The 26,043-nt window shown below is 47.0% G+C and overlaps 1 protein-coding gene across 1 annotated transcript; it reads right to left on the bottom strand.

Moving 5' to 3' along the window:
* Nucleotides 1–2,203: 2,203 nt before the first annotated feature.
* BSPRY (B-box and SPRY domain containing) lies at nt 2,204–25,063 on the bottom strand. The gene is made up of 6 exons (XM_007968358.3): nt 24,815–25,063; nt 19,912–20,010; nt 12,690–12,920; nt 11,029–11,054; nt 5,069–5,193; nt 2,204–3,838 (listed from the first exon to the last, which is right to left on the bottom strand). The coding sequence occupies exons 1-6, from the start codon at nt 25,019–25,021 to the stop codon at nt 3,312–3,314; spliced, it is 1,215 nt and encodes a 404-aa protein (XP_007966549.2). The 5' UTR covers nt 25,022–25,063; the 3' UTR covers nt 2,204–3,311.
* Nucleotides 25,064–26,043: the final 980 nt, after the last annotated feature.

Raw genomic sequence — 26,043 nt, 5'->3', positions numbered from 1 at the left:
TCCTAGCCTCTGCCTTCCCTCATTCTCATTCGCACCCTTTTCCACTAGGAGGCCTCTTCACATCCAACAGGATTCACAGAAGGCCCAACTAGCTTCAAAACCAGGCACTTTCAAACTTGGTTTTAGCAGCAGGGGCCTTTTGTCATGGGAGGTCTGAAACCCCATTATGCAAAACTAACAACAAACTGAAAAACTGCTGGAGTTGAAGCAGAGGTCCTAAGGTCTCTCTTTCAGCTTCTGAAACACCCTCCCTCTCGAAGCCTGGGGTCAGCGCTTAGTTTGAAAAGCAGGATGCTAAGCCGTCCTGTAGGGACACTGTCCATTAGTACCACATAGTATGAAGAGAATTTAAGCAAGGAACCCATGACAGTCATGAGAAGAAATCCTGTTGACATATGCCTGCCCCGTGTTAGGTAATGTGCTAAGTTACTTATATGCACATATAACCCTCAAAGCTACTTCGTTGGGCCTAGGTGGTTTGACCCCCACCACAACTTTACAAATGAGGAAACTGAAATTCAGAGGTTAAGCAGCCTGCCCGAGGTCACAGCCAGCATGCAAAGAAGCCAGGATTGCAATTTAGGCACATCTGAATCCAAAGCCCATTGGCTTGACCACTAGGTTGTAAGTAGATGGGGATGCTTGTCATGTGAAACATGGTACAGTGGAGATTCTGGGAGAACAGGGGAGGTGTCCTAAAGAATGTCAATCTCGAAGGGCACCTATGTCGCAGAGACCAGTGTGGAGGTAGGAAAGTATGGGGAGCAAGGACTGGAGTGTAGGGAGTAGGTTTGTGGGGACGGGGGAACAATTGGAGGTTGAAGTAGGTTGGGTTTTTCAATTCCTTTTCTCACTTTAGGAGGTTGAGGCAGGAGGATCACTTGAGCTCAGGAGTTCGAGACTAGTCTGGGCGACACGGTGAAACCCCATCTCTACAAAAAATTTAAGAATTAGCCCAGTGTGCTGGCACACACCTTTAATCCCAGCCACTCACAAGGCTGAGGCGAGAGGATCACTTGAGCCCAGGAGTTCTGTTACAGTGAGCTACATGCCACTGCACTCCAGCCTGGGCAACAGAGTGAAACCCTGTCTCTGAAAACAAAAACAACAAAAATTTCTCTTCCTGCCTCCCCACCTTCCCACACCTTTCTACTTGGTATTTGCTGGACATCTCTGTGCCTTGCCCAGTGCCAGGGAATGCCACACATTAAAAACATAGGCACACTCCTGGCAGTGTGTTCTGGTGCCAGCAGCCCGGGAGCGTTCTAGAGTGGATGCTGAATTGAGGAGTGGCACGGGGGTGGCTTTAGATGAGCAGGGGGATGTGGAGGACGTTCCTGCAGCAGACCCATGAACTGTGGAATGAAGGCTGCCGTGAGAAGCCGGGTTGGTGGGTTGGGAGAAACATGGCATGGGGACCTTCAGGTGTCAAGAAAAGCCTTGGCTTTGACCCAGATTTTTGAGCAGGGGCTGTGCCCAGGCAAAGGCAGGGAAGATCTCTTTGGGACTTGACCAAACCCCTTTTGGTCTGTCTTCCTTGGGACTGGCACCAAGGCCAGGCAGCAGTAATTTCCTTTTCTTTCTTTTTTTTTTTTTTTTTTTGGAGATGGAGTCTCACTCTGTTGCCCAGGCTGGAGGGCAGTGTTGCAATCTCGGCTCACTGCAATCTCCGCCTGCCAGGTTCAAGCGATTCTCCTGCCTCAGCCTCCCGAGTAACTGAGATCACAGGTGTGCACCATTATGCCCAGCTAATTTTTTGTATTTTTAGTAGAGATGGGGTTTCACCATGTTGGCCAGGCTGGTCTCGAACTCCTGCCCTCAGGTGATCCACCTGCCTTGGCCTCCCTTTGAGACTCTGTCTCAAAACAAAAATTAATTAATAAACACTGGTTTTCAAACTGCTCTGTGGCTCCCAAAGAAAGTGGGGAGGGCTCTGCCTTTCATCTTCTTTGGACCCAGGAGCCTAAAGTTGTAGGTAAGATTACTTTAGAAGAGAGTTCCTGGATAAAAGTTTGAAGACCACTGTTCTAGAGTGAACTTCTCATGGAGACAAGCATAAAGGGACTTGCCTTGGGTCTTGGTAACATCTCCAGGCTCTCTGTGCTACACTGAGCTGCCGCCCACTTATTTCCGAGAATGCAATAAGGGTATGAAGACAGGCCAGCGTACGGTATACACCCAATTAGCAACAAAGAACATGGAATAAATCTTTAATGCTTTCAAGACCTTTAATAATGCCCATGTGCCCTGAGGTTGGCCCTCTTGCTCCCTCAGCTCTTTCTGGCTTTAAGCCATCACCCCAGGTGTGCAGTTTATGTTAGAGGGGGCCATCAGGTAGGGAAACTTAGCAGCTTCTCTAAGGGAAAAGGCTGTCTCTGCTATTACCGGTGGGCACAGGCTGGAGCTCAGTCAGCAGGTGTGAGACAGATGCTGATGATGGGGCAGCAGTCAGGTTACCTGGAGACACGATCCCCTGGTCCTCTGAGGGCCTAGGCAGGACATGGGGGAGGACACGGTCCTCTAGGACAGAGTCCGCTGGCCAGGAGCAGCCTTTCAGGTTGCTCTTGTGCTAGAAAAAATATTTTCTCTATGTGCCATGTCATGAAAAAGAAGCACTGAATTAATGGGATGCGGAAACTTTAGCCACAGGCTCCTCTGCCTGTGAAGAGAAGCACTTCTGCATGTACAAAGCTGGAGTAGGAGGCTGAATGGCAGTGCTTTTCCAGAGACCACCACATCCACCCAAGTCACCTGTCCACCTACATTCACCTATCCATCTATCCATCCACTCACCTGCCAAATATTTATTGCATACTCACTATGCACCAGGCACCATGCTGGATGCCAGAGACAAAGTGAAGACACCCTCAGAGGGGCAGATGCATGGTGGATTTGGGAGACTAAGGCCCAGGGAATAGTGGGTTCCCCACAGATAGCCAGCATTCAGAGCAGCAATCTCCAGCCCTTTGAATGCAAGGACTTTTTTGCTTATCTGTGGTGGCAGATATCACGAAAGTGTATAAACAGAGTTTTTTTTTGTTTTTTTAGCTCATTAGCTATTGTTAGTGTATTTTATGTGGCCCAAGAAAATTCTTGGAATGTGGCCCAGGGAAGCCAAAAGTCTGGACACCTGTGATTTACAGTTTGTGCCTAGATCTGAAAGAGATCCCCATCCCTCCTAAAGCTGCCCACTGGTTGTGGGCCTTGTTTCCCTTAGAAACACCACACACATCATTTGGGAAAAGGACACTGAGTAGAAACATGGCCTGAAAGGGTGGTGGGAGGTGGACCTGGCTTCCTGTGGCCAGAGGTCAGCGGACGATGGAAATGGTCTGATCGGCCACAGCAAAGACTGGGAAGAGGGGCCCCGGGAAGGACCCATGATGGGTATACAGCACTGTGCCGGAGGCTGGCTCATAGAAGAGCAGCTCCCGAGCCTGCAAGTCCAGCAGTACACCCAGCTGGGCTGGGCCCCGCAGCAGCCCCAGGGGCTCATGCTGCCCATTGTGTGAGAAACGAAACTCCTGATCATAGCGAGAGAAGACCCAGGAGAAGGCATTGTGGCCCAGACGGCAGTCACTGCCAGAACCCTTGCGGGGCAGGTGACCTGAGGCCACGCCCACCTTATAGGCACAACTGTTCTGGACATTCACCATCCAGGCATGGAGCCCATTCTGGAAGGAGGTGGCAGCCAGGGCATTGGGCCAGTGGTCGAAGCGCTCTGGGCCATCTGCACAGGTCTTTGACTTCTTGGTGCTGAAGGTCAGGGTCTTTCGATCATCTGACAATTGCAGGAAGGGGCTGACTGTCCTCTCATCGATCCGTATGTCCTCTGTGCCTGCCAGAAAGAATTCTCAGAGTTGCCGAGGGCCCACCCTGCCCTAACCTGGTCCTGCCAGGTAGCAAAAGTTCCTCACCACTCATTAGCATGGTGACCTCATATAAGCCATTTACTTTCTCTGAGCCTCATCTATAAAATGGGGGTCAAAATAGGACTTCTCACTGGGTGATCACAAGAATTAAACAGAATCATACATGTAAAGTGCCCAACATGTAGTGCTCTGTAAACTGTAGCCTTTATAACAATAGTTACTATCAGTCAAGACCCTCATCTGTAAACTCTGATAGAAATAAGGCCCAGAGAGGAAAAAGGGAGTTGCCCAAGTTTACACACTGAGTTGGTGGCAGGGGCAAAATGAAGACAAAGCATTTTGTTCCTATATCTAGCACTGATTATACTCCTTTCTACTTGGTCATATCTGTGACCTCCAGATTGGACTTGTCCTAGAAACACAGCCTCTGGGAGCTAGGAAGCATGAGATAAGCAATTTCTAGCAAATATCTAAACTGCTGGTAAATCAGGCATCATTTGATACCAGAATCTAGAGTAGACAAGCTACAGCTTGTACCAAAATTGTAAGGATAATATGAGGAGGGAGGATTAAAACTGAAAAAAAAAAATCAGTCTATTAACCTAACTATTCCACGAATTGTGCAAAGACTATCATTGGGAGAATGGAAGCTTCCATCTAACTTGGAAGAGGCCTGCTCTGGAGAACCCCTGTGCTAAGTGGGAATTCCTGGAGGCAGAAGACCATGTCAGTTTACCTCTGTGGCCCCAGCATGCGGCACAGGGTGAGGCCCACAGTTGGTCTGAGTCAGTGTGTGTAAAGTGAGTAAGTGAGGCAAATCAGGCAGCTTGATTCTTGGTCCAGATGTTCTTTCAGTTGGCCATCAATTATATCTTCTTAAAGAGAAACCCCAGGTTTCCAATAAATAATACTGAGCTGCCCTAGTAGGTCAGGATATAAGGAAGATATGACTTATAGGAATGAGATTTATCTTTGACCCAACCACAGAACATATTAGTCTAGAAATGGGCAGGACTTGGCCCAGCTGCCCCAGGCCTGTCTGGAACCTTGACCCTACTGACCAGCCTGCATCCAGGATGACTTGTTTAAGCTACCATTTCAGAAGCACGGGTCCCCATTGTGAACCAGGAGTGAACCCCAGACAGACAGACAGAAGCCCAGTTGTCCTAATGATCCTGGACTCTACTGCTGCTAACCTGAGAGGGACCCAAGAACCGCCGTTGCCCAGAGTCGGGCCAGTAGTGGGCTCCGAGTGCACTTCTCATTAAAGTTCAACATTTCCGACTCCTGGGGATCCAAAATGCCCTCTGCTTCTTCGGTCCTTATGTGGGGAAAAACAGAGACAGAGATTCAGGATGGTTCTGGAAATATATCTGCATCAATATGGGGTGAAGAGAAGAACAGAAGTAAAATCCTCCTATCCAGGTGACACCAAGATTGGCAGCTAGGGCCAGGTGCAGTGGCTCACCCCTGTGACCCTAGCACTTTGGGAGGCCTGAGGTGGGAGAGGATTGCTTGAGCCCAGGAGTTTGAGACCAGCATGGGCAACATAATAAGACTCCATCTCTACAAAAAATTTAAAAATTAGCTGGGCATGGTGAGGCATGCACCTGTAGTCCCGTAGTCCCAGCTACTTGGGAGGCTGAGGTGGGAGAATTGCTTGAGCCCAGGAGTTCGAGGCTGCAGTGAGCCGAGATCATGCCACTGCACTCCAGCCTTGGTGACAGAGTGATACCCTGTCTCAAAAAAAAAAAAAAAAAAAGAGTGGCATCCAGGCCCCAAACAGGGGCTTGGGCCCAAAGGGAAGGTGGCCATTTCCCCTGTTCCCCCCCAGAAACCTTAATTTTAGCAAAGCTGGTGGACAGTTTACAGGGAGATGTATTCTTGGTGCTAGTATTAGAAATTGAAGGTGGTGTGCTCTGCAGAGGAAGCAACTTGCCAGAGTCCCTCAGTAAGTTAATGGCAGAGCTGGGGCTAAGACCTGGGCCTCTGGAACCCCTGCACGATAATCTTTCTACTCCAACATCTTGCCTTTGCCTGGAAAATATCTCACCTCCCTCTCAGATCTGTTGGGGCAGTCTTGTTTGCCTGGGTTTTGTCAGAAGGTACAGCCACTCCTCTACTTTAAAAATGCAAACACCTGAGGGGTCCACAGAGGAAAGGGCCATCAGTTATCACCCCAGCCACAAATGAATCATGGCACTGTGCTCTTAATAACTCTCTCCTCAGCTCATAATGGGGCCTGGGTTTTGCTGGAGAGAGAGGTAATTTGGGACAATATGATGCCTAGGAGTTGAAAACTGCCACGTATCAGCAGTGAGGCCCTGGGCTTGCTGTTTTCTCTATAGAATCACACTTCCTTTCCTATAACCTGGGAGACAGTGGTTATCTGATTTGACAGGACAGAATGGATTCAGAGCTAAAAAGGGGAGCTGGATTCAAGTCCTTCCTGCATGCAAAAATAGAACAAAACTGGGATGAAGCCCAGACAGCATTCAACATAATTTTTTCCTTGACCTGGAGTAAAATCTCAAAGGAATACAGGGCAAAGTAGGAGTTTACCATGGAGCTCTGCAGCCTTTTGACCCAGGTGCTGAGAAAGACCTTTCCTACTGCCTCCAATCCTGAAGATGGCTTTGAGATCAGGCAGTGGTTCTGAATACACACACTCTCTCCCCATATCTCATGGCTTTGCCTATAAATGGAGTGAGGAAACAGGGGTGGGGCATGTGCTTTGATGGCTCTTTGCAAGACTGTCACTGACTGTTCTGTCTTGGGAGGCATGAGGTGAATAGAGCCTTAGAAATGCTGGGAGCAAGCTTAGTAACAAAGGCTCTTTGTGGTCAGGACAACAGAGGGTCTATTGCCATCTTGTCAGAATGCAGGAGCTCCAGCCAACAGGTGGGTAAGAAAGAGGAGCTGATGTCAGCGGTGCTAAGCTGTCATCCCAGGGCAAATCTGAAGCTGAACATAGTAAAGTCTACAGCAAACCACCTGGGCTAGATGCGCTATGGTACCAAAGACAAAACTCATGGCCCCAAAGGGGTGGAAATGAAACAGGGCCTGAACACAGCATGCCCCGGCCAGGATCAGAACACCCAGACGGTGCAGCAGGATCTGCTGCAGTGTCTGGTCAGAGTTGAGCCCAGCCTCAAGCGTGGAAACACCAGAGCCAACAAGGCACTTCCCAGATAAGTGAGTTTCCAGCTAGATGGGGCTTGACAGCTTTTGAACACAGTACTTTGAGAGTATATTCCCTCAGCCTGGGGGCATAAAGAACACACAGACAAATCTGGAACTCTATGGATAGGCCTGTCAATAGTAATATGGGCTCTGCAATGCCCAGACAACTTTGTATGTATTGTAGGATTGAGCAAATATTGTTGTTGGGGGCTGCAGTCCTCACTGTAAAATAATAAAAGGTACAAATGTAGAAAGGGAGAGGGCAAAGGAAAAACCTTAAGGTGTTACATTGGAATTAGAAGTTGTGATATGGGCTGGGCATGGTGGCTTATGCCTGTAATCCCAGCACTTTGGGAGACTGAGGCGGGAGGATCACTTGAGGTCAGGAGTTTGAGACCAGCCTGGCTAATATGGTGAAACCTTGTCTCCGCTAAAATTACAAAAATTAGCTGGGTGTGGTGACACATGCTTGTCATCCCAGCTACTTGGCCAGCTGAGGCAGGAGAATCACTTGGACCCAGGAGGTGGAGGTTGCAGTGAGGCAAGATTATGCCACTGAGCAACAGAGCGAGACTCAGTCTCAAAAAAAAAAAAAAAATGAGGCTGTGATACAAACTTATGCATCAAACAGCTACACACACACACACATGCACACTCACTCTCTCTCTCTCTCTCTCTCACTTCCTAGTTCTATCTGCTATACACTGAGTGAGGCCTGGAAGCAAGGTCACTGAGTACCCTTAATGATCAGATCTTGGTTTCTAAATATCATTCTCCACTAAAAACAACCAGGTCCCCTGGAGAAGCAGCTGATTCAGGGGCAGGAAAAGTACAAGTTGAGCTGGGGTTTTCTTCTTGTGCTTCTTGTGCCAGAGAGCAAGAAAGTGCTCAAAGAATGATGGGAACTTTTCAAAAGGACACAGGGTCCAGTTTGAAGGGGCTTCTACTGGCCAAATCTGGGACAGTCTGAATGTCAAAATTAGTAATTACAGTGACAGATTATAATGTATTGAATAAAATAAGAATCCATGAGTCTGCATTAATATTGAATAAGAGAACAAACAAGCAAATAAATAAAGGAAAAATTCAGGCAGGAGTGACCAATGGTTGCTAAACTATTGGGAGAAAGTCTGAAGGGACACAGGATATATATGTAGAAAGTGTCTCCTCACAGACTGCTTAGTAATTATAAAAGGAAAAGTGTAACTTTATAATGAGGAAACCTAGTAAACATCACCTTATCCAAGTGCTCAAAATGGACATCCTTGATAACGGACAAAGGGACATCATGTGCCCCCAGATATGATGAACTGAAGACACATCACTTATGAGGTATTCCTGCTAAAAATGTATAACTTGAATCTAATCATAAGGTAACATCAGATAAACCCAACTGAGGGAGATCCTATAAACTGGCCTTGACCTTGACTCTTTAAAAATGTTAAAAAAAAAAAAAAAAAAAAGCTAAGGAATTATTCTAGACATAAAAAGACCAGCTGAATTAGGAAAACAAAATAAAACACTGTTAAGAACATTGGCACAATTGGAAACAGTCGGATATGGACTGTGTATTAGATTATAGTATTATATCAATGTTAAATTTCCTCAGTTTACACCAGGGTTATGTAAGGGAATGTCTTTGTTTCTAGGAGAAACATGCTGAAGTATTTTGAAAGAAAAGTTCATGTTTTCTGGAATTCACACTCAAATAGACCATAAAAAAATAAGTTTCTAACATATATACTAGATAGATAAGTAGGAAGACAGAATGAGCAACAATGAATGTGGCAAAATGTCAACAATTGATATTTTCTAGGTGAAGCTCATTATACTACTTTTGCAACTTTTTTCTAAGTTTGAAATCATTTGAATAAATAATTAAAAATCAATTTAAAAACCTCAGATCAGCTTGATATTAAGGATACACTGTATTAAAGGAAGATGATGAAGATAAAGGAGATAGAGAAGATGGGCAGAAGTGTGAAAACATTGTACAAGGGGAGAAGCGGGAACAAGCCAAGCATGCATTAGGAGACAGTAAAATAAATATGATCCATCTACACTGTGCAATACTTCACAAACTTTCAAAAAAGTGATGTGAATCTAAATGTACTGACTTGGAAAGATGTCCCAGATAGTCTAACAAGTTTCACAACAACAGGTATAACATGATCCTATCTGTGTTTTAATTTTTTTTTTTTTTTTTGAGATAGGGTTTCAGTCCCATCACCCAGGCTGGAGTGCAGTGACAGGCTCTCAGCTCACTATAACCTCCACCTCCTGGACTCAAGTGATCCTCCTGCCTCAGCTTCCCCAGTAACTGGGATGACATGCGTGTGCCACTGCACCCAGCTAATTTTTGTATTTTTAATACAGAAGGGATCTCGCCATATTGGCCAGGCTGGTTGTGAACTCCTGACCTCAAGTGATCTGCCTGTCTAGGCCTCCCTAAGTGATGGGATTACAGGCGTGAGTCATCATGCCCAGCTTTCTTTTTTTTTTTTTTTGAGGTGGAGTCTCACTCTGTCACCCAGGCTGGAGTGCAGTGGCGCATCTCAGCTCACTGCAACCTCCGCCTCCTGGGTTCAAGTGATTCTCCTGCCTCAGCCTCCTGAGTAGCTGGGACTACAGGCGCACACCACCACACCTAATTTTTGTGTTTTTAGTAGAGACAGGATTTCACCATCTTGGCCCAGCTGGTTTTGAACTCCTGACCTCAAGTGATCCACCTTCCTCGGCCTCCCAAAGTGAGGGGATTATAGGCATGAGCCACCAGGCCTAAAAACTTTTTTAAGACAACAACCAAAAAACCCCCATACCCTCCTATGACTATATATAAGTCCACAAATGCACATCTATTCAAACCCATCGCTGTCAGAGACTGGGACTGGGAAAGGGTGATGGAGACTCATTTTTTCTTTTTCTTTGAGACAGGGTCTTACACTGTTGCCCAGACTAAGTGCAGTGGTGTGAGCACAGCTCACTGTAGCCTCAACCACCCAGGTTCAAGTGATCATCCTGTCTCAGCCTTCTGAGAAGCTGGGACTATAGGTTCTCAGCATGATGCATGGCTAATTTTTAATTTTTTTGTAGAGATCAGGTCTTACTGTATTGCCCAGGCTGGTCTCAAACTCCTAGCTTCAAGCTATCCTCCTGCCTCAGCCTCCCAAAGTGCTGGAATTACAGGTGTAAGACACCATGCCCAGAAAGATTCGTTTTTCATTTTAAATGGCTTTATATTGGTGGAATTTTTTTCTCTCATGCACATGTATTGCTATTGAAACTTATATATGAAAATAAATAATTTATACCCGTTGAAATATAGAAAAATAAGTAAATAAGAAGAACGGACTGTGTTCCCTAAGCATAGCTCTGAAATTTCAAACAGAAGGTTTATGAATTACTCTGCCTGGCAAATTATGTTCTCTTGACCACTTCCTCAGGCACTCAGCTCTTTTAGAACTCAGGCAGGACCTGGTGAAATTCTTTTATTATTGAAGAGCTAAAATGCAAAATTTGAGTGGTAATGCAGACTTAAGTTTCAAAGATTCCTCCATCAGGGAAAGGAAGAATGAGGCAGAGGTGACAGTACCACGGCAGGTGTTAGACGGGTCCAACCCCCTGGTTCCAGGCTTAGGGAGGTCCCTTCCCCTTTTAGTCTCAACATTTTCATCTGCAGATGGAGGTGGTAAAACCCTCCAACAGGGTGACTACCTTTTTACAGAGGAAGTTTAAGAAAGCAGTGGCAAGCCTTGGATTACTAAGTATTCCACTGCCTTTCCATGTGTTTTAAAGCAGTTCTCTAAGCCAAGGGCAGACAGATTCCCTGTCCACAGAGCCGGGCTCCAAGAAAGCCACTCAGCTGCATACCCTGTGCATTCTCCCAAGAGCAGCAGGGCCTGAAGGCAGTGGGGTGTGAAGAGGCCTAAGGGTCTCCAAGACTACCCAGTCAAATCACAGGGTCTATACTCACCTCTCGAAAATCTCTTGCTCCTTCTGCTGTGAGAAAAGAAAACAAAGTCAAGTTTGGCACCAGATACCCAGCAGGGAGTCAATGCTAGGACAGATTTAACCACCAGAAAGGGCTCCATGTGGACTCTAGAATAAAAACTTCTACTCTTTAAGACCAGCATGAAGTTTTCTAGGCTGTTCTACACACACACACACACACACACACACACACACACACACACACCCATAACACATGCTCACAATGAATCCCTCTGCCCCATGTCCCAGGGCATCCTGGATTCCCCTCAACTCCACTCAGGACCATCGCCTGTTTACCCAACAGCATCCCCCATGAAGACTGCCAGCTTCTGGATGGCTGCGACTCTTTCTGAGTCTTCTATTGTGACTGTCCCAGTGTCTGTGAAAGAGCAAGCTCTGTCCATGGACGCTGTGACTAAATGAATGCACAGTTTCAGGCAGTCATGGAAACTGCCCTACTTGCAGAGGCAGTGGGACAGCTCAGGTGTTCCACATTCTCCTTCCTCTGCTTGTGACTCAGATGCCACCTTCTCCCCTCAAAACTGCAGGCAGCTGCCTATCTATATAAAATACTTTGAAAGGCTATGTACCAAATATGAATCATGGTGATTTCTGGGTGGTAGGATTAAGGATGAGCTCTGTGTTTTCATATCGAAGACCTCGTCAGCTCCCTGGAGCACAGTGTTCTCTCTACATGCTCCTGAACTCTTTCCACCTCCTCACTTCCTTTGACACAGCTAGTCTTATCTTTCAGGCATCAGCTTCTATGTCGCTTCATCCGGAAAGCGACTTTTCTCTGACCCCTCTTTCCCCTAGCCTGGATTGTCAGTCCCTAGCATGGGTGAGTTCCTCTACTGCAGCACATATCCTTCCATATCCTAATTGTCAGTTAGTGTATTTGTCTCCTTTGTAAGGCTGGGAGCAGCTGACAGCTGCATCTGGTTACTCTGCCCCATAGCACAGCGCTTCACATATAATAGGCACTCAGTACACATTGACTCACTATCAAAAGAAAACTATTATCAGTGCCAAAGAAACATAGTTTTATTCCCTTGCCTCATGTTAGAGAAGAAATTATTCAATGATACCTGTTAGAGCACAGTCAGGCAGACTTTATTCAAGACTTCATTGCAATGGGGTCTTGCAATGGGAGAGAGACTGGGTTCAACTCTGAACACAGCGTGGGCAGGTAGGAATTTATAGCTAAGGAGCAGGGTCAGGGGTTAGTGGATGGAAAGTTACTAAGAGGAAACATTGGGGGTAAGGGGGATTATGGCTAAGCCTACCTAACGGGATTCTTGCTGCAGACAGAGCACAGTGATCAGACATCACCTGGGGGATGGTGGTGGATGAGGAACCTCATCAGATATCAACGATGATCAGATATCAAAGATGGGGGTTTCCGGCTACACCGACTTAGCAGGGTTCTTTTGTAAAAACTAGATTTTATAATGAAGTGCACAGATGGGTCTGGGAGAAGGCTCAGAAGCCTGACTAAAGTTTGGCCAAGCAAAGAATCTTTGTCACTCATCCCTGCTCCAAATTCTCATCTCCACCCTCCTCACACTGACAAACATTCTCCATATTTTCAGACTTTCGGGGAGCCTGGCCAACTGGTCATGCCCTCACCCTTGCCTGACTTACAATCAGCTGCAGGTCATCCAGGTGGGTAAGCATGCCCACCAGGCTGGTGCGGATGGTGTCAAGCTTCTGCAGTGCCTCGGCCCAGTGCACCCGCTGTGTCAGGATGCTCTGGTGGGCCCGCTCCTCTTCGCCATGCACCTGTTCCAGTAACCGCTGCTCCTCGCTCTCGCAAAGACTCCTCACCAGACTCAACCGCTGGATAACCAGTTCCCTCGCTGCACTGGCCATGCTCTGATGAGGGATAAAATGAGGAGCTGGGTGGTCTGTGCAAAGCCCCGGTCAGGAATAAAAGGGTTTAGGCTCAGTGGAAAGGAGTGTTGAGATTGATTAGCAATGTCTGCCACAGGCTTAGTAATGAAAATAATAGCATGTAAGCCTTTTACTTTGACATCTCTGCCCTAAGACTTCCCAAATATGGTTTAGGATAAAGAAATCTGAGATACAGACACATAGGCCATATCTCAGGGAGCCATGATCACATAATGGAAGACCTGGGCAGGACTTAGAGCCCGACTAGAATACTCTGCTTAATCACAGTTGGGAATACAAGGTCAAAGGATCAAGGTCAGAGAATCACAGAATTGCAGAGCAGAGGGCCTAAAAAGTCATCCGCATCAGCAGGATCCATACCAGCAGTGGTAGAGTTGATATTTCACCATTTTGAGGGAAAAAACTGATGGCTTCCTAAAGCTGTCCATTTCAACTGGCTATGTGGTAGCATTTTTATCTGCCACAGAAGAGGCCTGAAATCAATTCTCAGACAATTAAGTTAACAGGTGTCTTCTTGTAATTCTTAGCACAGTGCCTGGCATGCAGTAGGTACTCAAATATTGACTGAATGGGAAATGTTTTCTTTTTAAAAAAATTTTTTTTAAATAGAGATGGAGTTTCACTGTGTTGCCCAAACTGGTCTCAAACTCCTAGGCTCAATCAATACGCCCAACTCAGCCCCACAAAGTGCTGGGATTATAGGCATGAGCCACTGTGCCCACCCAGGAAATTTTTTCTGACTTAGGAAAAGATCTCTTGGTAGTGCTCACATGGCAATTCAGTAGCAAAGCTGAGACTGGAACCCAGTTCTCTTGACTCTCAGTCCAATCCCTTTCCCTTACACCAGATGCCACCTGGCAACCAATCCTCCCCAAAGGCACCTGTCACATAAGCAGCTGCACTTGTACTCTTGCCAGACAAGTGGGAACAGAACTGCCTCCTTCATGTGAGAAAGTCAGGGATGGCCAGCAGCTTCCCTATGCCCTGTCCCTGAAGACCTGCTCTGTACAGTGCACGGGGCAGTCATTCCTATTTCACAGAAAACTCTGAGACCCACAGTTTGCCTTACAGGGAGGAGACAGTAGCTAAGTGAATGGCAAGTGAACCCAGAAGGTAAGACTCCAAGTTTATAGTGTGCTCTTGAGGCAACATAACATAGTGGTCAGGAAATTAAGCTTTAGAGATAGTGTCTAGATTTAAATCTTAACTGCTCCGCTCATTAGCTGTGGAACTTGAAACATCTTCCTTATCTTCCCTATGCCTCTATTTTCTAATCTGTAAAATGAGAATAATAATAGTACCTACCTCATAAGGCTATGGTGAGGGTTAAATGTCTTAATATATATAAAGTAGAACAAAGTCTGCCACATTATGTGTTCAATAACATTCATTCACTATTGCTCTTCTTCATCTTTTTTTTTTTTTTTCTTTAAGAGATAGAGTCTTGCTCTGATGCCCAGGCTGAAATGCAGTGGCACTATCATAGCTCACTGCAGCTTTGATCTCCTGGGCTCAAGCGATCCTCCTGCCTCAGTCTTCCAAAGTGCTGGGATTACAGTCATGAGCAACTATATCCAGCCCACTATTATTCTCCTGTTTATTCCACCTTAATGCCTTACCCACAGGGTGAGCCCCTGAAACCATGGTTGTACTGTTTGATCCTGGATCAAAACAGATCCTCACCCAAGATGAATCAGATTCTGATTCCTGCCTAAAAGACTCTAGTCAATCTCAACAAGTTTCTTGAGCCATTCCCAGAAAAGGAGAGTAAAGCAAAGAAAAAACTTCCCTTTCCAAACACATGACAGAGAGTAGACAAACCAAAAACCCTCTCAGAATAAGGTAGAGAAATGCTGGAAAAATAGCCCAAGCATCCTTTTAAAAGTGTAGTTGTGGCTGGACACAGTGGCTCATACCTGCAATCCCAGCACTTTGGGAGGCTGAGGCAGGTGGATTACCCGAGGTCAGGAGTTTGAGACTAGCCTGGCCAACATGGTGAAACCCTGCCTCTACTAAAATACAAAAAATTACCTGGGCCAGTGGTGGGAGTCTGTAATCCCAGTTACTCAGGAGGCTGAGGCAGAATTGCTTGAACCTGGCAGGTGGAGGCTGCAGCGAGCTGAGATCACACCACTGCACTCCAGCCTGGGTGACAGGGTGAGACTCTGTCTCAAAAAAAAAAAAAAAAAAAGTATTAAGTAGAGAGCAGATTTGAACCAACTAATAAGTGTTTTATTTTTTGAGACAGGGTCTCGCTCTGTCACCCAGGCTAGAATGCAGTGGCGTAATCATAGCTCACTGCAGCCTCAAACTCCTAGGCTCAAGTGATCCTCTCACCTCACCCTCCCAAGTAGTTGGGACTATAGGCTCATGCCATCATGTCTGGCTAATTTTTTAATTTTTTGTAGGGACAGGGTCTTCCTATGTTGCCCAAAATAGTCTCGAACTCCTGAGTTCAAGTGATCCTCCTGCCTTGGCCTCCCAAAGTGCTGGCATTATAGGCATGAGCCACCATGCTCAGCCCAATGAATATGCTTAATAGACATACATCTAGAACTCTACAGGCCAGGCACAGTACCGGGTCATGCGGTAATCCAAGCACTTTGGGAGGCCAAGGCAGCAGGATCACTTGAGCCCAGGAGTTCAAGGCTGCGGTGAGCTATGACTGCGCCACTGCATTTCAGCCTGGGCAACAGAGTGAGACTTTGTCTAAAAAAAAAAAGAAATAAATAATGAAATTAAGACAGAGATACAAAAGAGCAGATCAAAAATACTAGAAGCTGGTTCTAAAGACTAATAGTCAAACCTGTGGCAACTTTGATCAAAACTAAGAACAACTTTATCTTAAGTAAACCCTTAAGAAAAAAGAGTTCTGTTTCCCAATCCATTGAATAAGGCTTACATAACCTTGATACCAAATCTGATAAGGACTGTACAAGAAATGAAATTCATAGACTAATCTCACTCCTGAGCATACATGCAAAAATTCTAAAACAAAAATAAAAAATGCTTTACTGAGATTAGCAATCCAAATTCAGAAATGTTGTATTAACAATAATACAAGGGTAGAGAAAAGGGTACATTGGCTATAAAAGGGTAGCACAAGGAGTCCTTGTGATGGAACTGTTCTGTATTTTAATTGTGGCAGTAATCACGTGAATCTCTACCTGTGATAAGATAGTTAAATAAACACACACCATTTGAGAGCAGTGATCTCTCCCACGTCCTTGGAACCCATGCTGGGACACTCTGTTCTCTTAATTTACTTCTATTTCATTAGCTGATTTCTTGGTCCCCTTTGCTGGTTCCTCCTGTCTTCTCAATAGGAGGTGAAGTGCCCTAGAACTCAGTCTTTGGATCCCTGCTCTTTCGTGTCTACACTCATTCACTTAGTGATGTCATCCTCTTCCACGGCTTTCAATACTATTTATACACTAATAAATCCCAAATTTTTATCTCCAACCCAGCCCTCTCCCAACTCATATATGCAGCTACCCACTCAGCATCTTCACTTGGATGTCAAATAGGTATCTCATGCCCACAACAACTTAACACGCCTGGTCTCCCCCTCTCCCCTCCCCGCCTCCGCCAACCATCACTCCACATGCAGTCCTTCCCCACCCCAGTTCATGGCTGCTCCATCCTGCCAGTTGCTCAAATAAAATAACTTAAGCATTATCCTGACACATCTTCTCTTTCTTTCATAGCCTACATCTAGTCCATCAGCAAATCCTGTTGCCTCTTCAAAATATATGCAGAATCCAGCCACTTCTCAGTAGCTTTGCCACCATTGCTTGGGTCCAGACCACACTTGTTTCCCACCTGGATTATTACAATGGCTTCCTAACTGGTCTCCCTGCTTTAACCCTTGCTGCCTATAATCACTTCTAAACATAGCAGCCGAAGTGTTTCTTTTTTTCTGAGATGGAGTCTCGCACTGTTGCCCAGGCTGGAGTGCAGTGCGCAATCTCGGCTCACTGCAACCTCCACCTCCTGGGTTCAAGTGATTCTCCTACCTCAGCCTCCCGAGTAGCTGAGAATACACGCACCCACCACCACACCCAGCTAATTTTTTGTATTTTTACAGAGATGGGGCTTCGCTATGTTGGTCAGGCTGGTCTTGAACTCCTCACCTCGTGATCTGCCCACCTCGGCCTCCCGAAGTGCTGGGATTACAGAAGTGAGCCACCAAGCCCGGCCAAAGTGTTTATTTTAAATCTTAAATTATACTATCATGCTCTGCCCAAAATTTTCCAACAGCTTCCCATCATATCCAAATAAAAGGCAAAATCCCTATGTGGCCATTGAGGATACAATCCAGCTCATTGCTTCTCTGGCCTCATCTTCTACTGCCTTCGCACTGCGTTCCTCCGCTCCAACCTCACAGGCCTCCTTGCTGCTCCTACAGCATATCAGGTACACTCCTGCCTCAGGGCCTGTGCATTTGCCATTCCTTCTTTTCAGAACACTCATTCCCCAGATGTGTGGTCCATTCCCTTATCTCCTAGGTTTCTGTGCAAATGTCATCCTTCTTCTTCTTCTTCTAGGTTTCTGTGCAAATGTCATCCTTCTTCTTCTTCTTCTTCTTTTTTTTTTTTTTTTTTTTGAGATGATGTCTCACTCTGTCCTCCAGGCTGGAGTACAGTGGTGCGATCTCTGCTCACTGCAACCTTTGCCTCCCAGGTTCAAGCAATTCTACCACCTCAGCCTACCGAGTAACTGGGACTACAGGTGCCTGCCACTACAGCTGGCTAACTTTTTGCATTATTATTATTATTATTATTATTATTATTTTGAGACAGAGTCTCGCTCTGTCACCCAGGCTGGAGTGTAGTGGTGCAATTTCGGCTCACTGCAAGCTCCGCCTCCAGGGTTCACAACATTCTCCTGCCTCAGCCTCCCGAGTAGCTGGGACTACAGGCGCCCGCCACCACGTTCTGCTAATTTTTTCTATTTTTAGTAGAGACAGGGTTTCACCTGTTAGCCAGGATGGTCTCAAACTCCTGACCTCGTGATCCACCCACCTCAGCCTCCCAAAGTGCTGGGATTACAGGCGTGAGCCACTGCGCCCAGCCTCAACCCTCTTAATGAAGTCATTCCTGGTCACAGCACATGTAATTGCAATCCGTCTTATTCCCCTTTCTGTTTTATATTTCTCCAAAGCACATATCACCTTTGGACATAACATATATTTTATTTGTTACTGTCCCTCTTCTGTGACAAGAATGTAGGCTTCATGAAAATAGGAATTTCTGTTTTGTTCACTGGGGAATGCCTAACCCAGTATCTGGCACATGGTAGGTGCTCAATAAAGATTTGTTAAATAAATAACTGGTGACATGTTGGTAGCTTTCCTCTTAAAGTCAGGATTTGTCAGGCCAGGCACAGTGGCTCACGCCTGTAATCCCAGCACTTTGGGAGGCCGAGGCGGGCAGATCACCTGAGGTCAGGAGTTCAAGACCAGCCTGGCCAACATGGTGAAACTCCATCTGTACTAAAAATACAAAAAATTAGCTGGGTGTGGTGGCGGGTGCTTGTAACCCCAGCTACATGGGAGGCTGAAGCAGGAGAATCGCTTGAACCTAGGAGACAGAGGTTTCAGTGAGCCGAGGTCACGCCATTGCACTCCAGCCTGAGCGACAAGAGCAAAACTCTGTCTCAAAAAAAAAAAAAAAAAAAAAAAAAAAGCCAGGATCTGCCACACTAGCTTCTATTTATCTATTTAACACAGTACTAAGGTCATAACCAGTGCATTAAGACAATAAAATAAAAAGAATAAGGAAGAAGAGGGGAAGAGGGCAGAGGAGGGAGATGGAGACCATCATGCAAAGTGAAGCATAGATGGGCACCAAATAGCTGCCTGGATTCCTAGCAGCTTTCTGGTTCCTAGTCTAGCCCCTTTTAGGTCCTAAAAGGACCCCTAGCGTCCTGTCAGGAAACGCCCCATTTTCTTATGCTTGTTCAACTGGGTTCTGTTTCATGCAATTAAAAGAACCCTGACTAATGTGGTACCAAGTCTGCTCCATGTACTATAGGGAAAGGAGGGAGGGGATGTGCAGAAAGAAATTCAAAGACTCTTCCCCTGATACGCATACTTAAGAGTAATGACACAGCAGTGGTCATGAGTCCACTGAACAAAAAATCTGCAGTAGAGGCCAGGCACGGCGGCTCACACCTGTAATCGTTGCACTTGGAAGGCCAAAGAGGGAGGATGGCTTGAGTCCAGGAGTTTGAGACCAGCCTGGTCAATATGGTAAACCCCGTTTCTAATAAAAATTAAAAATATTAGCCAGGCATGGTGGCAGGCACCTGTAATCCCAGAGCTTTGGGAGGCTGAGGCAGGAGAATTGCTTGAAACCAGGGAGGCAAAGGTTACAGTGGGCCAAGATTGTGCTACTGCACTCCAGCCTGGGTGACAGAGTAAAGCCCTGTCTCAGAAAGAAAAAAAAAAAAAGGATCATCAGTGGGATGTAGCAGAAGGAAAACTAGCCTGGGAGACAGAAGATCCAGGTCACGGAACCCACTACCAGGAAGCGGCCTTGGGCAGGTCAGTTAACCTCTTTAACCTCTATAAGGACCCATTTTCCTATCTGTAAATGGGAATGTTATTGCTACCTACTTCATAAGATTGTCACAGAGAATATTCAATGCAAAAGTACTAGGTTATTTTATAATTCTGGAGCTAGGCAGAAAATGACTAGATGGTAGGTGGATACGACCTTTCTTGATCCCCTCTGCCAAGATACCCAAGAAAGTCATTTGCTAGCAGAGTCTTTGCACCAAGTATGGTACAGGAACAAGTCCACCCTGCCCAGATGGTAAAATTGAGTCTCTGAGGGATTGGAAGCTTTGCTAGTAGCACAATGAGTCTGTGAGGTTGGTAAGGGACCCTAGACTTGCCCAAGTCCGTAAGTCTAAGGGGGCTGAGTAGAGAGGAAAGAAGAGGAATTACCACTGCTCTTTGGTTCTTCCCTGGCAGGACGTCCGCCACATACTTGGTGATGGCAGCACTTTGTAACTGCAGCCTCTCACACTGGTCCACAATCTTGTTCTGCAACACAAACAACGCTCATGGCATCTTGGTCCATGTACCTGAGCCATTCATTTTATCCCAGTGATTTTCTCCTGTTACCACATCTCAGCCACCCACTGCCATGGTCATAGCCCAGATCTCATGATTATCATAAACTGCACCACCTCCTAAATCTCCACTTCAAGGATCCACACTCTCCCCACCATGCCCTATCCTTCTCACTCCCTAATTCTAGGATCCCTATTCCAGCAACAGCTCAGTTGAGGCCACCAACACATTAGTGAGACCACCTTTCACTGTCCATCATCCCCTTTTGTGACCTGACTTCCGTCTTTATCCCAGAACCCCAGCCTATCATTATAATAACTTTAAAACAAATTTTTCCTTTATGAACATTCTCAGGCTATATTATTTAGAAACATTTAAGATTAGAATCATTATATGTTGCTGGTGAACTGCACATTCTCTAAGTGACTATCTTTAGTAGTACGTTTGCCTTAAAGTCCATTTTGTCTTGTGTTTATTTTTATTTAATTTTATGTACGTATGTATGTATGTATGTATGTATGTATTTATTTTTTGAGACAGAGTCTCACTTGGTTGCCCAAGCTGGAGTGCAGTGGCCCACCTCGGCTCACTGCAACTTCCACCTCCCAGGTTCAAGTGATTCTCCTGCCTCAGCCTCCCAAGTAGCTGGGATTACAGGTGTGTGTCACCACGCCCAGCTAATTTTTGTATTTTTAGTAGAGATAGGGTTTCGCCATGTTGGCCAGGCTGGTCTCGAACTCCAGACCTCAGGTGATCTGCCCGCCTTGGCCTCCCAAAGTGCTGGGATTACAGGCGTGAGCCACCGCACCTGGCCGTTTGTTTCTTGTTAAATTTATTTATGTATTTATTTTGAGATAGAATCTTGCTTGTCGCCCAGACTGAATGCAGTGGCATGATCAAGGCTCACTGTAGCCTTGACCTTCTAGGCTCAAGTGATCCTCCCATGTCCTTCCTGAGTAGCTAGAACTACAGGCACGTGCCACCACACCTGGCTAATTTTTGCATTTTTTGTAGAGATGGACTTTTGCCATGTTGCCTAGGTTGGTCTCCAACTCCTGGGCTCAAGCAATCTTCCCACCTCAGCCCCCCAAAGTGCTGGGATGTTACAGGCATAAGTCACCACGCTCAGCCCATTATAATCACTTTCTGGTGCACACACTCTTGGTCCTCTGTCATACAGACAGGTCCCTAACTGTCCATATCTTCTGTTCTGTCCAGAACTGCTCTCCTGCAAGTTATCCCCATGCATTAAGCAGCACCATCAATCATTCACCTGTTATCCAGACCTAAAACCCAGGAGTTTGTCTCCAACCCCATATCAATTCCATTAGTGAGTCCTATCAACCCCATCTCCAAAGTCTCTCTCTCTCCTCTGGTCACCTCTACTCCAGTTATTCTATCCAGATTGCCATGATCTCTCACAGGAACCACTGTTAGAACCTCCTAACTGGGTACCCTGCACCCCCAACCCCCCAGCTAGCCAGAGCCACCTTTTGTAAGGAAATCAGACCAGGTCATGCCCCTATGCAAAACCCTCCAATGGCTTTCAGTACACTCACAATGACATCAGGCTTCTTAGCTTAGCCAACCTAGCCCTACCTGATGTGACTCAGCTTATTTCTCCAACATCATCTTCTACCTCTCTCCACGCTGGTTTTCCTTCTTTTTTTTTTTTTTTTTTCTTAGACGGAGTCTTGCTCTGTCGCCCAGTCTAGAGTGCAGTGGCACGATCTCGGCTCACTGCAAGCTCCGCCTCCCGAGTTCACGCCATTCTCTTGCTTAGCCTCCTGAGTAGCTGGTACTACAGGCACCTGCCACCATGTCGGGCTAATTTTTTGTATTTTTAGTAGAGATGGGCTTTCACCATGTTGGCCAGCATGGTCTCGATCTCCTGACCTCGTGATCTGCCTGCCTCGGCCTCCTAAAGTGCTGGGATTACAGGCATGAGCCACTGCGCCTGGCCACTGGCCTTCTTTCTGTTCCTTAAATGTACCAAACTTGTCCTGACCTCAGTGCCTTTGCACCTGTTGTACCGTTTCCACCAGTCTGTGTGTGTGTGTGTGCGCGCGCGCGTGTGTCTCACTCCCCAACTCCATTCAGATGTCACCTTTTCAGATAGGTCTTCACTGACCATCTCCTTCCTCACCCAATCTCTTACTTTGCTTTATTTTTCTCCCTTGCACTTATAACTCTCTGAACATACATTATGTGTTTGTTTACCTTTTGGGGTATCTGTCTCCCCCACCACTGAAACAGAAGCACCATAAGTCTGACTTCTCTATGTCCTAATACTGCAGAGAGTTTCTGAACATAGAAGGCCCTGAATAAATGTTTGTTGAATGAATGAATGAACACCCACTGCCTTGACCACAAGAGGTTCAGCAGTTCAAGGCTCTCAAAGCTATCAGCATCATCCATGAGCTCAGGGGAGTTTTAGAAATGGAAAAGCTGGCCAGGCATGGTGGCTCACACCTGTAATCCCAACACTGCGGGAGGCTGAGGTGGGCAGATCACCTGGGATCAGGAGTTCGAGACCAGCCTGGCCAACATGGTAAAACCCCATCTCAACCAAAAAATACAAAAATTAGCTGGGCGTAGTGGCATGCGCCTGTAGTCCCAGCTACTCAGGAGGCTGAGGTGGGAAGAATCTCTTGAATCTAGGAAGCAGAGGTAGCAGTGAGCTGAAAGAGCGCCATTGCACTCCACACTCACGCCTGGGCGACAGAGTGAGACTGTCTCAAAAAAAAAAAAAAAAAAAAAAGGGAAAGAAAAAGAAATGGGAAAGCTGAAGCCCAAAGAGAAGTGACTTGTGACTTCCCCGAGAAGGTACGGGCCAGGGCCCTGCTTTTGCTCTCCTTTTCTCCAGGTGATACCCAGAGCCTGTCTAAGCAACAGTCCCTCCACTGTTTCCCCTAATAGTTCTGCCTCAGTTCCATCTGCCAAAAGTCAACTTAGCTACCTCTTCCAGGAAGCCCTTGTAAATCTTTCCACTCAGAAGTAGAAATTAGTCTTACATTTCACAGGTCCAAATACAAAGTTACAGAACTGAGTTGACTAGGAGGAAGCTGTGATCACCATGCACCATGGATTGAGAGCACTGAGAAGGCTTCTGAAAAACCACAGGGCAGGAATCCAGAGGTAGGAGAGCAGTAGAACTGGTGCTGGTTTTGGTAACAATCTTGCCCTAGGGTGAGATTTATTTGCTGACTGGATGGATAGAGGAAGGAATGTGCAAAATACAGAAATCTACTCTAATACAGAGGAAGAGAGGGTAAGACCCACCTCCCTTCAGGCAAAGGAGATAAATATGCATAGGGCCTCAGAGGGGTTCAAAGAAGGCTCCCTGGGGTAGAGTACAACCGAAACTAGCACCAGGCCTGCCACCTGCCCCAGGCTTCACTCTTTCCACCACTCAAATCCAGTCCTGATAGCTACTTTTAAGGTTTCCATGACATTCTCACCCCCATTAGCATCACTTCCTCCCTCCAACCGCCAAAGCAAAGCAGCAGTTTCCTCTTGCCTAGTCAGTGACTCCCTGGGTCCCACCCCTAAACATTAGGAAGCTTGGAGGAGTTACTGCCTTGTTCTGGGCCTCAGGCGCCTCATCTGTAAAATGTAGGTAGGACCCCTTCAAAGGTGTGGTCAAGACAGAATGAGATGACAGACATTTAAGTACTTGGAGTTTGCAGTTTTTGTCTGTTATGCAAGTTGATTACACCACATTATCCAGGTTTATCTTCGTCATCATTACTGTTAATAGAGGTAACAGGTAGGACCAACCAGGAACTTTTGGGTGTTGCTGAAAAACTGAACCCCTCCCAAGCCCAGCACCCTATATGTGTTTATTACAGGTCACTCTGAGTAGGTGAAGTCCCCAGCGAGAGCCCTCAGGCTTCACAGCAGGGCTGAACTCCAGAGTGGGGTTGGGAGAAACAAGCTGTTTAATCAAATTGCAAGGAAATCCCCAGGGACCACGGAGAAGCCCCAAGGTGACTCTGACTCTTCCAGTCTCAGCAGCTCAGGAGAATGGCAATGACAAGGAGGTGGTCATCCTGGAGCCGAGGGGGAAGTGGAGGTGGGGAGAAAGCCTGGGTGAAGGGGAGTCTCCTGATATTCTCCCTACTCCCTCCGTTTATCCAGCTGAAACCCTTAAACCAGCTTGAAGTACAGTCAAGGCCAATCCTGAAAGGGAAAAAGATCACCGCACCAGACGCCAGAAGGCGGCAGGAGCAGGGGAAAGAGGAGAAAGGAGGAGGAGGGCTTTGAGTCCAGGGGTTAAGGGATAAGGACGCGCTGGATTTTATCAGTGTCAGTTTCCACAGGGGCAGGAGCTGGGGCACACCTTGCGCTGAGAACTGGAGCAGCTGAGACTTTCATTGTCCTATGCCAGCTCCAGCTCCCACAACAGAGCAATGGAAGGGGCCTGGGGAGCCTGGATCCCCTTATCGCTAAGCATTTTACCCACTATCTTATTTATACCTCACAACTCTAATAAATACGCGCTAGTACTATTGTTGTTGTCCCCAAACTACAGATGAAGACACTGAGGCTCAGTTACGTGACTCACAGGGAGTGGATTCGAACTCACGCCAGCCTGACTTCAGAGGCCACACCCTTAACCGCCTAGTCCTACAGCCAAAGCCACCGAGGAGCCTGGGCTCCGGGGCCGGCTGTCGTGTCCGCCAAGCCCCAGGTTCCCCAGTCCCTGCCGGGTCCCGCCAGGCGCGCCCAGTCCCTCCAGAGCCCTCGCCTTCCGGCACCCACACCCGCTCACCCGCAGCTCCTCGGCGCGCTCCTCCGCCCGGCGGATGCGGTGCCCCCGGCAGCGACCGCCCAGCCCCGCGCAGGCGGCGCACACGGGCCGTCGCTCGGAGCGGCAGAACCAGCTCAGAGCCTGGCCGTGTTCGGGGCAGAGTGGCCCCGGCTCAGGCCCCGGCCCGGGACCGGACCCGGGCCCCGGCTCCGCGCCCTCGGCGGACATGGCCGTGCTCCCGCGCCGTGCGCTCCACCTGTCGCAGGTGGCTGTGGGCGGGGCCTGGTTGACCCCGCCCCCGGCCCTCCCGGTGCGCCAGCGCGCCCCGCCGCTGCGCCTCCTCCCACCCCACCCGCGTTCCCATCCCGCCCAGGGCAGCACAGCAGGTCTCTTTAAATTCTTCGTTGAATGAAATCGCCATTGTATGCGTATTTGTTCTACAACAAACATAAAACTCCAAATATTAGTGTGACCGTAGGAAACTTTATTGAGCACTTATTAAGTGCCAGGCTTTCGCTGAGAACTTTGCAAGCGTTCTGTTACGTAATCCCGACCACTGCCCTTTTTGAGAGGCAGCTTTAGCTGCCTAGCTTCAAGCAAAGCTGTGCTGACAAACTGCCTGAGCTCAGATCCTGTTTGGCTGTTCACTGGGTGGGAACCCCAGCTGTAAAATGGGATGAGAGTACCTGTCTCTCAGACGACTGAGGAGTAAATGCGCTAAATACGTAAAACAATATCTGCAACACAGCAGCTGCCATCGCTAAGTGTCTACTAATAATGCGAGGAAAGCACTATTAGGATCCCATTTTTATGTAAGTGGCTTGCCAAGGGTCACAGTTACTAATTGGTAGCCATGAGATTGGAACCTACGCAGTGTGACTTAAGGTTACTATAATTAATAATTTTTTAAATGGAACATTGAGGCCCAGTGAGAAACATCTGTATTAAGCTGATTTTCTCGAAGTATTTTACATCCAAATTTTTTGAATTTGAATATTTGAGTTTTCTTTTTATTTTTTATTTATTTATGTATTTATTTATTTTTGAGACGGAGTCTCGCTCTGTGGCCCAGGCTGGAGCACAGTGGCCGGATCTCAGCTCACTGCAAGCTCCGCCTCCCGGGTTCAAGCCATTCTCCTGCCTCAGCCTCCTGAGTAGCTGGAACTACAGACGCCCGCCACCTCGCCCGGCTAGTTTTTTTTGTATTTTTTTAGTAGAGACGGAGTTTCACCGTGTTAGCCAGGATGGTC

This window comes from Chlorocebus sabaeus, chromosome 12, assembly GCF_047675955.1.
Source record: "Chlorocebus sabaeus isolate Y175 chromosome 12, mChlSab1.0.hap1, whole genome shotgun sequence".
Classification (NCBI taxonomy): Eukaryota; Metazoa; Chordata; class Mammalia; order Primates; family Cercopithecidae; genus Chlorocebus; species Chlorocebus sabaeus.
This window is presented reverse-complemented; position numbering and strand designations above follow the sequence as displayed.

Bases quoted from the DNA above. Each gene is read 5' to 3' on its own strand.
- BSPRY (XM_007968358.3), bottom strand. From the start codon at position 25,021: ATGTCCGCCGAGGGCGCGGAGCCGGGGCCCGGGTCCGGTCCCGGGCCG. The intron at 11,055-12,689 runs GTAAGTCAGGCA...CTTTTCTCACAG, and splicing joins TGGATGACCTGCAGCTGATT to CAGAAGGAGCAAGAGATTTT. The intron at 5,194-11,028 runs GTGAGTATAGAC...TCCCCACATAAG, and splicing joins GAGCAAGAGATTTTCGAGAG to GACCGAAGAAGCAGAGGGCA.